This window comes from Dendrobates tinctorius, unplaced genomic scaffold, assembly GCF_039654945.1.
Source record: "Dendrobates tinctorius isolate UK_male_01 unplaced genomic scaffold, ASM3965494v1 ptg000351l, whole genome shotgun sequence".
Lineage (NCBI taxonomy): Eukaryota > Metazoa > Chordata > Amphibia > Anura > Dendrobatidae > Dendrobates > Dendrobates tinctorius.
In genome coordinates this window covers 3,202,986-3,215,885 of record NW_027362017.1, presented here as the reverse complement: position 1 = coordinate 3,215,885, position 12,900 = coordinate 3,202,986, and the positions used below count along the sequence as shown (strand labels likewise).

General features: G+C 41.0%; 1 protein-coding gene across 2 annotated transcripts in view; it reads left to right on the top strand.

Moving 5' to 3' along the window:
* LOC141075422 (A.superbus venom factor 1-like) overlaps positions 1–12,900 on the top strand; it is a 248,931-nt gene that overhangs the window by 143,592 nt on the left and 92,439 nt on the right. For both annotated transcript variants that reach the window (XM_073562456.1, XM_073562454.1), the window contains exons 13-20: positions 269–466; positions 4,648–4,794; positions 4,895–5,024; positions 6,582–6,620; positions 7,325–7,445; positions 9,875–9,960; positions 11,391–11,530; positions 11,799–12,011. In XM_073562456.1, the coding sequence (XP_073418557.1) occupies positions 269–466; positions 4,648–4,794; positions 4,895–5,024; positions 6,582–6,620; positions 7,325–7,445; positions 9,875–9,960; positions 11,391–11,530; positions 11,799–12,011 (1,074 nt within the window). The remainder of the gene's footprint in view (positions 1–268; positions 467–4,647; positions 4,795–4,894; positions 5,025–6,581; positions 6,621–7,324; positions 7,446–9,874; positions 9,961–11,390; positions 11,531–11,798; positions 12,012–12,900) is intronic.

The window sequence follows — 12,900 nt, the reverse complement described above, 5'->3', positions numbered from 1 at the left end:
TCGTGGTGAAATCTCAAGATTATCTTTAAGCACAATAGCCTTCTGTCTTTGTGGGAAATTATTGATTTGTTTTCACCAAGGAAAAAAATCATGGCATCTGTAACAATTTAGAATTCTATCCTTATCATTTGTCCGTGAAGCCAGAACTTGTATCATCATGATTATTATTTACGGTATTCATGGCGATTATGACCGAAATGTAAGATGCGCTATGTGACCAAATGGATCCAAGTGTAGGTTTTATCTACTGTTTTCTCTTTTTTTTAAGATCATGAACAAGGGCAGAATCCTGACACTGGGAAGACAACCTCGGTCTCAGGGTCAGGCTTTGGTTTACATGTCTGTCCACATCACAGAAGAATTTATTCCATCCTTCCGTATAATTGCATATTACATGATTGGAGATGAGATTGTTTCGGATTCTATCTGGGTGAAAGTAGCAGACTCGGAACGGTGTATTGGAACGGTGAGGCATCTTACCTGGTGTGACGCCGACGGGGTCCTTCTCCGATACCACACAATCTACAGAGCGAGGGAAGTGTGAACAATCCCAAGACCTTTATTATAGGCAAAACTAAAAGGTCCATAAACAATCCACCACACTGAGGATACAATAGTCCAGAACACGAATGAAGTTCAGTGACAGGATAAAATGTCCAGGGAGATGAGAGTCCAGAAATCAGCAGCCGCAGAATAAAATGGGTCCATACGCTTCCCTTTCTCTCCGACGTGCAGTCTTCACACGATCATCACCACACAGGAACTGACTTGTCCAGCCCCTGTCCTCCCCAGCCCCCTCCTTATGTCCAGAGGTAGTCAGACAGGTTGGGGCGGTTTGCAGGCCTCCCAAACGTGACAAAGGAGCCTTGGGGATTAAGGAACTACAGGGGATCATCAAGAGACAGATACAGTCAGGCTATAGACATACAAGGCAGCAAGAAAAACACTATGAAAATCAGTGAAATAGAAATATACACAAAATGATATCCACATAGCCTATCACACCATCACACCTGGTATCTAAAAGTTATATTCTGCAATTTGTAAGTATCCAAACTCTCAGGTAGGCATTAGGTAGCATTCAAACAGGCAATAAGGTTTGGTCCAAACATGTGCAGTTTTATTACTTTCATAAAACTCCAATGGATTAAAAACTAAAGCAGCACAAAGGTATAACAGCAAATAAACAGTTCATTTAGCAGGGCACATTCATCAGCGCTGTCTCATCCGAATAGATTACAGTCCTCTCCCAATCAGCTTCTGGCTGAGATTGCAAACATCAGAAGCCTTTTCTTCCTCCCAGTTACAGTTACAATATGGTTATATACTGTATGCAGCCCATTGTCCCAGAGCAAATTTCACACAAAGAAAAGGTATGGTCCTACCAGTCTCGGTATCACCTTCAGCCTGAGCTCTAGCTTCCAGCAACAAACAGAAGTGTTCAACTCCTTGCACAGTTCACACTGAACAAGCTATTCACATTTCTCTGCAGCTCCAACACACAGACTGCTGAGCTTTCCAAGCTGACCCGTGCAGACTGTGGCTTGTCTCTCTCCCAGCTACAACTCACATTTTGCCTGGCCACTCACCAGCTTCAACACACTCCACTCTACTCAACCCCTGGCAGTCTGACACAGCGTGAACCCATTTTCTAGATTTGAGTCAAAGCTAGCCAGGTGCAACTAATCAAGACCTGCAGTGCTAGGATTTAACCCAGCCTTACCTGGCTTTGCTACATATAGTCTGGCCTACAGAGACTAATATATTGAGACAAGAAATGTGAGGTAGTGGAGGAGTTTATAGAACCTTAAAAGGAATCTGTCCGAATGATTTTAATAATCAAACTAGTGACATGACTGCATACACTGTGTGCACAATTTTTTGGCAATTTGTATTTGAGATGATTAATTTTGTTATTGAACAACTACAGTGTTGTTGATCAATTCAAAAGGTGATAAACCTGAATATTTAAGAAAGTAAAGGTGAGGTCTCGCTTTTCTTAGTAGGATATCTAGTAGGATATCTATGTCTGCAGAATTATTGAGCAAATATAAGTGTACGGAATTATTATGGCACTAAATGAAAATCTTTCCAATTTTACTTGTTTATTTTTATCTGTTACAGAGAGAATAAGAACAGAACATACACAAAAAATACATTTCTGACATTTCAAAAAAAATCTCAGTGACCAATATAATAATATAGCCGCCCTTAATTTTAGTAAATGTCATAAGCTCCATCCATGCAGAAAATAGAAAGAGTGAAGGTCAGCACTATCAGAAATAAGGCGGAGGAATTACTGCACTCACCTACTATTGTTGTGCTGATCAGGCACAGCACTGACTACATCAAGAAAACAGCAGTCCCAGATCACTGCTGCATCTAACACCTGACCAAAACGCCTAGCGCAGGAGCTGTAGCATGGAAAGCTGTGAGGAAAGTGAAGGGGCAGATGCCGTCAGGCTGCTGCGAAAGAGGAGACCAGCCAGACCGGATGAAAACAATGATTTAATGAACACTTAGCAATTAAATCAATGTCTAGAGAGATAAAAAAACAGAATGCACTCCTTGTGTAATATCGTCGGCAACAGGTAAGGGTGAGTTGGAGGGTTGGTCACTCACCTGAACAGGTTGTACGCGGCACAACTACGTAAGGATTGATGGATATTCCAATGCAACTCGGAGTAGAACCTACAGAATCCTCAGGTATCCTGAGGAAGGAGTAGACTGTACTTGCTGCCTATATAAACCTCTGTTGGCAACAGCGCCCGAGATCCACCAAACTCCTCTTTCCTTCACTTAATCTGTTGACGATCATCTTTTTGAGATGCACCAACCACAGTCCCCCAGATAAAGATAAGAGAGGTGTCTGGTCTTCTTCACTGTAAATCATCCATTTAAGAAGAGGCACAAGTTCTCAGTAGGGTTCAGGTCAGGTGAGGAAGCTGCCTTCTCATTATTCTGCTTTAAGGCCTTTACTGGCAGCCAAACAGTGCAGACTTTAACATTGCAATGGTGCATTGTTTTGTATAAAAATCATGGTTATTTTTGCACCATTGCTTGAAGAAAATCTTTTATAAAAATGGGTAGTTTGGTTGGGGAATTGATTTTGATTCCATTTTCAACCCGAAAAGGTCCAACAAGTTCATCTATAATAATACCAGTGCAAATCAGTAACCCAAATCCACTTTGTTGGCATCTGAATCGCAGTGAAGGTTTGTGCCGGTAACTGATCCAGTCACGGGCTCATCTATCTTGTCCATCAAGAGCCACTCTCATCTTTCCAGTCCAAAAAAACTTTGAAAAATCTGTCTTCAGATATGTCTTGGCCCTGTCTTGAAAATTTTACTTTTGTGTCTTACTCAGTGATGGCCGGGCTCAATCTCCTCACGTCAGCCATGTTTCTAAGCACTGAACACCTTGTACTTCTTGGCCTCCATGGAGGTTACAGTTCTAGAATATCACAACACTGGAGTATAATGGTTTCCTGCTCGCTTCATGTCTGATTCTTTACAAAACTTTGGAACTTAATGTGCAGCTTTTTTTTTTTCAACACCCTCCTCATTATATAAACACACATCACCTGATCTGCTGTCATGACTCTGTTGTCGGTATCCCGAGTCTAGGGACTCCTTCCCTGTCCCTAGCGCTAGGGGGCAACCTAGATTTCCCTGCTTATGAAGATAACTTCTGATGGTGAAGACACCAGGGCCATGTACTGTTCTGAGCTCCTGAATCCACCCTTAGTCTGTTCCCTTTCCTCACCCAGGCAAGTGGGGAGTAGTAGTGTATGGAATAGGTAGAGGGGTGAAGGAAATTACCAATCATATTTATATGAACTTAAAAACAACAGAGGTGAGCACTGGGGAGTGAAGGAAGGGAAAAATCAAAAAGGGAGAAGAAGAGGATTTCCACACAACCAAAACGAAGCAACAGTCTTTAGACAATAAAACTCCTCCAACTCCTGAACCATGCAGCATGAAGCTAACTGTGGCAATGCCTACTTGTCAGATGCCAGTTTAAATAGGACAGGGGAATTGCCAACACTGAACAGCTGAGAGCATCAAGCAGGTAAGCTTCCAGGAGCTCTCAACTGAGCAGATTAACCCCTGCACTGCAAGAAGAAACATGAACTGTTTAATATGAAGGTGAAGTGCTTCTAATAAGTTCAGGAGTAGGAGAAATCAGATGGCACAGTCTTCTGGCTCCTCTCTGTTGCTTCCAATAAGCATTCAAGTTTATATAGCTTGGAGCTGGAAAGTCTGCATTAAAATGATATGTTCGAAATATTCACTGTCTAATAATTGTGCACAGTGTGCAGGTTCTAGAGAAAGTCAGTTTTGAAGTCACATGAAAATTACAGTGTGGTCTTGTCAATGTGCTACAAGTTCATTATTGCATGGGGCTTCCCTGATCGATTTCTTAACAATTGTGCTTATGATAATTACAAGTATCATATTTATTGTTCCACAACCTATGTACAGCAATAGCACTAGTTTGTTTAGTAAAGTCGTCTTGACAGTTTCCCTTAAAAAAGAATACCATCAGCTGATCATCATACAATTCAGGGGAATCCATTTTCCAAAGTTATCACTTGCACTGTATAGAAATCTTTGCTAACATGCTTTTTATTATTCCTTCAAATAGCTGTTGGTGACAGGCTACGACAATAGAGACAATGGTGTCCAGAGTCCTGGTGCTCTCATGAAACTGAAATTGCAAGCAGATCACAATGCCTATGTGGGACTAGTGGTCGTAGACAAAGGTCTTAAATTTAAGATGTCCCAAAAGAAGGTGAGGAATTAGTTTCAAATTTCACTAGAAATTATGTCCAAGTGTGACAATGATGCATTTGTGAGGGTCAAAGTTACCCATGTCTGCTTTACCTGTCTAGATCTGGGACACCATGGAGAAATCAGACACTGGCTGCACTCCGGGGAGTGGTGCCAACAGTATGGGGGTGTTTTATGATGCTGGTTTGGCCCTTCAATCAAACTACCAGACCACAACCCAGGAGAGATCAGGTAATGGAGAACATCTGGTCCTGTGGAAGTTCAGGTTCTGGTACCCTACCTGATCTTTATTCCAAAGTTCGGTTCAGGTACTAGAACCGTACCCAAACTTGAACCAGAGCTCGAACCTCATTGAAAACAATGGGGACCTGAACTTTTGTGCTAGACAATCTTTTTCTATCATGGGGATAATGAGACAGAGAGGGGCCAGAAGATTACAGCATCTGATTACCCGAATTCCTGCAATGGTTAGGACTGCTTCACCATCATACTAAGCAGTACATGTTTTCTTTGCTCTGGCATTGCTAGGGTTTATCAGTTCAGTTGATCTCCTGGAACTCTCCTTCAAGGATTGCTTCAGCTGTTCTGTGTTCGGCACTCCCCTCTGGTATATATGCTTGCCACTGGCATTTTGGAGTTGCCAGTGATAGTTCATTCCACCTGGTTTGGATTTGGAGGCATTGTTTGTTATTTGTAATTGGCATTTGGAGAGTTGTTCTTGAGATTTCTGAGTGGAGTTTGTGTGCATGTTCATCCTTTTCCTTTCCTATTTGGTTTCACCTGCCTTACCCTCCAATGTGTTAAACGCAGTTGTTTGGTGATTGTATTTTGTATGATTGCAGTTTTCATTTATTCCTGTCTGTCTTCCCTTGTTAGTCTGGTTAGTGTAATCCTATAAACGTTGGCCTCCCACCATCCTGCGTGGGGGAAGGAACAGATAAGGGTAAGTCAAAAGCATAGCAAGGCACCTCCACCTTCGAGGTAATCCGAGGGACAGGGCTAGATTAAGGTTCCCCCTAGTGTAAGGGATAGGGAAGAAGCCCCTTTTCCAGAGAAATCCTGAAGCAGTACTGTGACACTCTTCTCCCAGACTTCCTCTGGAACACTGAACTTTGCAATGGACGTCCGGGAGAAATGCGTGTTCGGTGTCTAACACCAGACACTAATTGTCCAGTATGAAACCATGAACTTTTAAGTTTGGGTTCGCTCATCTCTACCCCAGATGTCAAAAATAAATATTTATTTAGAACTTTATCAATGCGCTTAAGAATGGAAATTCCATGAGGACTCCTGAAGGAGAAAGTATAACACAGAGAACAGTAGTGGTGGAAGTGGCATGGGACAAGTCTACAAGGAGAGAAGATGAAGACGTGACTAGAAGAAGAGAATCATGTTAGAAGTCATGACTGTAAGAGTATGAGAAAAACATGAGTCTTTAAAGATGTTCTGAGTGTTTATGAAGTCAAAGGTGTGAAATGATCAGAAAAATAGAAAATCAAATCATTTCTGGAAGGGGATAATTTGATGGGGTAAAAATAAGGGAAATGGCATGGAAATATGAAGAGGGAAAGAGGCAAAATTAATGTATTGAAAGAGAACACAGCAGAGGAGGTCGTGAGACATGAGAGAAGTCATGCAGACAAATCTGGCCTAAATATTAAAATTATCAATTTAAATTATTTTAAAAGACTGTTTTAAAAGACTACATCATAACTTCCTGAAAAAAGCAGCTGTGTTGTCTGTATTGTCCGTGATAAACATTAATCATTCTTTTTTATTTTCTTTCAGAACTACATTGTGAAGTTCGTGCCGTTCGGAAGCGCAGAAGTAAGATGTGGGAACGAGTAGAAATAGAATGTAGACACCCTAATATAAATTACAGAAAACTGACTGCACATCTAGAACTGGTCTGAACAAGTGCATACCAAAAACAGCTTACATATCAAAATGAGGAAATGGTTACACTCAATTGCATTAAGGCATGTCAATGTGAAATACAAGAAGTGTGAATAGCGTATTGTCTTTTGAAATTTAGGAAAAACACATGAGATACTTAGCACAAAATTTGGCCAAAAAATGGGAGCCCATTCACCAACATCAAGGTGATCTCATTGAATGGGTCCCTGACCTGACTGCCTAGTGTGAACACTTACCTCTGGCTATTAACTTAGTAAAGCCTAATATAGTTATCTTTTTCATTTTTGAAAATCTGATTAATGCACCAGTTGTCAGAAGGAAGTTTCATAGATATGTCGTAATGTGACTGCTTTCAATCTGTATTAGAAAGGACATGATGTTTAGGAAATTGTATCTAGCAAGCACAGTCTTTTCAACCTCGTTGTCAGACAGCAAATCCATAGGAACCAGAAATGACCCTAAACTAAAAGCAAACAAGGAGTAAAAACGCTTGGTGGGACTGAAACAAGGCCTAACCTCTCTTACTGTTTAGTATTTCTAGGTAAAAAAAAAACAAAAAAACAACTGTAATGAAAGATCCTCCAGCTATAAATATGTTGTGTTTTCTTCTCCAGATTTTATCGATTACTTTGATGAAGGAGAATATCTCCCAAATGAGGATATTATATCAAGAACAGAATTTCCAGAATCATGGTTTTGGAGAGTAGAGAAAGTCACAGAAAAACCTAATAATGGGTAATTTAATTTTTACTTTTCACAACTAAGTGTAACTATTTAAAATAATTATTAGAATAATTTTTAAGCTCTTTAGAGGAATTTTACCACAAAACCAAGTTATATAAGTTATGAGCTCCAAAAGAATTGGGAGACTGGTACTTTTCCAATATTTAGCATTAAGGGCTTAGCAGAAACAAATGTATGGAAAGCTAATGTTCTCGTTTTAGGAGGAATATCTACAATGACTTTAATCCCCTGGCGTCACACTTGGTTTTGACTTTTATGACAAACCAATTTTTGTCAATATTTTAGTGCCACATATCAGTATCAGGAGCACTTTATATTCATTCTGTGTCATAGCTGTATGAGGGCTTGTTTTTTTTGGAATAAGTTTCATTTGACAGTGGTGAAAATGTAACTTATTACTTTTATAAACTTCTTGTTGGGAAGAAACAGCAATTGTGCAAAAAAATTTTTTTTGCATTAAAAATTTTATAATATTCTTTTGTATGCACAACAGTGCCAGCACAGGAGGTGAGTATAAGTGTTTTTATTTTAATGGGGGCTAACATTCAGATCAAGAAGGGGTTGTCCTAGGTGATGACACTGGGTGTGGACCCACTGCACCACTGACTGGGCTTACCCTGGAGGGGCGTAACTAAGTGACTACCTGGTCTTCACTACACTAGAGCCTCTGATGGTGAGGATAGGCTTGGGCCGTTAGGGTTGTTACCAGGTGCCACTCCAGACAAGGGGACCACAGTCAATAATTTTGGAGAGTAATCTTCCTCACCTAAGGACAGCTATCCATCCAATCCTAGTTGCTGTAGTTTCTGAGCTTCACAGGGCACTGATGAACATAATGCCCTTTGCCTCCACAGTACATGCACTCATTTTCTCTATACTTTTGCTATCACTCTTGTACAGAAATTTTGGCCCACTCAACTTGCATCAGCTCAATAGCAGGAGATGTGGCCTGCGTCAGCAAGAAATACAGGAGGTTGTAGCCAGCCTAAGTTATCTTTTGACTTAAGAAAATACTTGAGCTTGCTCTAGAGCTCACTCATGGAAACAGAGATGAATCCTAGCAACCAAGTGTATAAGAACATCCAGGTAGGATGGTAGATCTCTGCCTGCCAATTCATCCTTAATTCAACCAAACAGACCGTACCATAAGGGTGCCTTGTCTTTGAGTCAAAAGGGAAGAGATAACTGAAGAGATGTGTCCTTGAACCTCAAACACTGTTCAGAACATCTCTTTTACTTCCCTAAGTTGTAGATCTCTGGACCCCCAAGCTCTCAAATGAGATTTGTCTAAGCCAGGGCTTGGTCAGACAGCAACAAGATCATAAATGCAATCTTGGTTTTGGTCCAGTGGAAAGAGATGGAAGTGGAAGCTGGCGCTTAGCTGCTCCACCAGAACCTGAAACCTTAGGCGGTTTCCCTGGAGAGGATGTCAATCCTGAGGAGGGATGACCAGTCATGGTAGATATGCAGAACAGGGTGGAAACTGAGGTGGACAAAGGCTGCAGCTGAGTTGCCCCACATTCATTGCCTGCATCAGCTGGTTTTGATGCTCCCATTGCGAATGAACTTTCTGAAACAGGACTTTTACATTCGACTTGGAGTCTCTAGGTCCCCATTTGTCAATGGGGTCCATGGAGTGAGCTTACTGTGACGAAGGTGGGTGTGGACCCACTGCAACATTGGCTGGGCTTGCTCTGGAGGGGCATCACTAAGTTGTTACCTGGTCTTCACTAGAGCCTCTGATAGCGAGGATAGGCTTGGGCTGTTAGGGTATTCACCATGTATCACTCCAGGGCACTTCCTGGACTTTCAGCAGCTGACTAGTGGGTCACAGGCACAAATATTGAGCACAGAGGGTGAAGACAGAGACATGGTCAGGCAGTCCAATTACAGGGAGGGTAGCACAGGTTCAAAGCCAGGGTCAGGAGAGGAGAAATCAGACCAAGAGAGATACCAGCTGGATCATTAGCAGGAGAGTCAAAACAATAATGACATGAAACTAGTGATGAACTGCAGCTAGGACCTAAGTTAAGGCACTATGTGGAGGGCGTTGCTGCCTAATATATCCACTGCTGGTGAGGATAGGCCAAGGAAGAAAAACTCTGTAGAACACAGTGGTTTTAAATTCCTACATAGTCTGGCTGCGCCTCCCTATAGCCAGGTGGAGACTCTCCTGCAACAGGAAGATGTAGCAGTACTGGAAGTGTTGAGACATTTCATCGAGATGGTCTGACACTGGAAGCAGCAGAGCGGTGCACACACTGGGAGCAGCAGAGCGGTGCACGCACTGAGTAGGATGGTGCTTACAAACTGTTCGAGTCACCGGCATGATACCCTAGTAGTGGACAACCTGTTTAAAGCAATAGATCATGACAGTCATAGCTATTTCTCTGCCACTAATGAAGTTTTAATTTCTTTAGAATTTCAACCAAGATACTTAACAACTTCTTGAAGGACTCAATCACTACTTGGGAGGTCCTGGCAGTGAGTCTCTCTCCAAATAAAGGTATGTAATTTAATAAAGTGTTCTACATCTTCTGGGAAGATGGTCAGGAGTGCTGTGCATGCTTCTTCTGGGTTATAAGGTCTTATAAAACAACCAAACTAAATTCTAAAATATTATCAAGCAATATGCTGAGATACTTTAGAAGAATGTGCAATAATGTTGTCCTAATGCAAATGATGATATCTGGCAATGTTACCAATACTAACAATAGTATATTTCGATATTTTTAAAATCACACTCATGTGTGATCTTTATGATATGACTCTCAGGCCCCAATTCAAGACCGTCAATTTTCTCACCCATCTTGATGACAGAGCATTTAGGAGTCAAGCGCTCCTGAATCGTTAAGAAGCTTACGTCTCTTAATGAATCTGTAGCTTTTACCTATTGGTGAGCGCCTCCATGCGCCCCACCAGAGCTCTTACTCCGGTCTCCGACTTGAGTAAGATATCTTGCACATAGACACCACAGCTCATCAAAATTTAAAATAGCTGAGGTGCTACGTCCTTGCCGAACCCCCGTCCACTCAAGCTCTGACAATTTTGCCGGAGCTGGGAGAAAATGGCGTGAAAACATCACAAGCTGCAAAATGTTTGCGCAACAAGTTTTGCCAAAATGTTGTGACTTTTCAAAGTAACTTATCTCAGAATTCAGGTAAAATTGTTTTGATAAATCGAAACCATACTGTTCATATTTTGGGCATTCCAATAAATGAGAAAGTCATTGACCACATAATGCCGAGAGTGAGCATCATACTGTATCCAGATACTGATAATCCTACTCAATCTACAAGCCACACATTTCGCAACCAAAAAATCAAGCTATTTGTCTACTGTAGCTTTATTAGCATCTTTAATCTACTTTGTTGAGCAATAAAAGAAGTATCACATCATTATCATCTGGTGAACAAGGCAGTGATGATGATATTTGCTCACATATTATTTTGGTCATGTTAAGCTTTGTCTGGGCTGAATATAATCTTTGCCTCTGTCTTGAATTCTTTGAACCTTACTCAAAAAACATCCGATGATACACAGTTCAACTCACCTGACTGAAGCAGCCAATGACTGACTACAGCAGCCTTGGGACAGGTGAACGGTGACGTCATAACGTCCGGTTTTGGTAAAGAACACGGGGAAGCTTGCACCGATAGCAGGTGAAAATTACATTTTCTCAGAATCCAAAATGGGGGGGGTTAAGATTGTATATTGCCCGGACAATCTTTTAATCTTTTTAAGAAGAGCAGCATCTCGTAATACTGAGTACGTTGTGACTCTGCATGATTCATGACAACTGGAAAGCTCCTTATACTAAAAAGTTCTGAGTTACTGTAAATCTTTAGTAACTAGATATCTGGTGACAGGTCGCCTTGAAAAGTCTCGATTAGAAAACATAGTTAAGACTATGAATAATTTCTCTCTTGTATGCAGGTATTTGTGTAGCCAAGCCATATGAGATCCAGGTAAAGCCAAAACTATTTATTGACCTAAAGGTCCCATATTCCATGGTGAGAAATGAGCAGGTAGAAATTCGAGCCGTAATTTACAACTATGGCCAGGACAAGGTCAAGGTAAGAAGTTATGTCTGAGGGTTCCACAACTTTGTTTTTCTTATTAAATTATCAAGGAGCATCAAAAAACTTTATTGGATAGGCGCTTGATTTTTTTAATATCTTCCCTTAGGTTACAATTTGTATGGAAGTACATACAGTATCTCTAGATGAAGCTCCATTGTTCTTGATGTTCTTTATATCCTTCATAGCTGAGTTTATTAAAAAAAAGTCTTCATTGATATTCAAGATTTCATATTGTCTTAAAATATTCATGTCTTTGTCTCAGGTACGAGTGGATCTAATGCACAATCCAGAGTTTTGTAGTCTATCTACAGGCAGGAAGAATTATCGGCAGGTTGTACCTATTGAAGCGGATTCTTCAGTAGCTGTTCCTTTTACTCTTGTTCCTTTGAGCCTGGGTTCTCATGATGTTCAGGTGATGGCTTCCATTTTTGCAAAGTTTGTGGCAGATGGAGTCAAAAAGAAACTGAAGGTTGTGGTAAGTAACCATGAAGTGTGTCTATGTATTCTACATTACATAAAATGTGATTATAAAAAATGATGAAACTAGTAATGATTATCAGATTAAGATATAATGTGTAATTGTCAGGAAAATATGAGTAATTCCTAAATAACCGAAGTACCCATCCAGAGCTGCCTGGTGACTTTCCTTTGTTTGTGAATGACAAGCTTCACGAACAATCCCCCTTGCAGCTTCCTCTCCTCTGCTTGTGTGAAATACTATCCAACTTTTCCCCTCACTCCCCCTCCTTTTCAGCTGCTGGCCACTTTTATGGCTTCTGACCAGTTAAATGCGGTTTTATTCCAGCCACATGGTCCTTTGTCTTTTCAAACTCAAATTGTATTATGCACATTTATCCTAGAGACAGGAAACACATATTTTCAGAATCAGTATAATTTAGGCTACACCCAGCAATGTTTTTGCAACCTGTGCCCATGAGAAACCGAGAAAACAGTTTCTGCCACTCCGTAGCCCACAGACATATCATATTTGGTCTCAAAGGAAAGATAATTTCGTAAGAGAAAATATGATACCCCTGGTGTCACTCTGTGAACTTCCTGGCCAGAGATATGGCTAGTAGAAGTTTTAATAACTTTTAGAAAAGTGGCGTGCACCCCCAAGCTCAGCCCACCTAGTGAGGACAGCAAGAGAAAAGCATAAAACTGACGCTCATTTGGGGGGGTTGTCAGATGCCAGGAGTGCCAGCTAAGACGCTGTGCTGAAGGACCATTCTCCCTTGGGAAGGCGCTCCTCCCCTTTATCAACATGTCATATCTGTGACTGAGATAGAGTAAGTCTCTTATTTTAATCCCTTTTATTTGTAACTGTTGTACATACTGTATTTTGTCTCCCTTTGTAATATCTT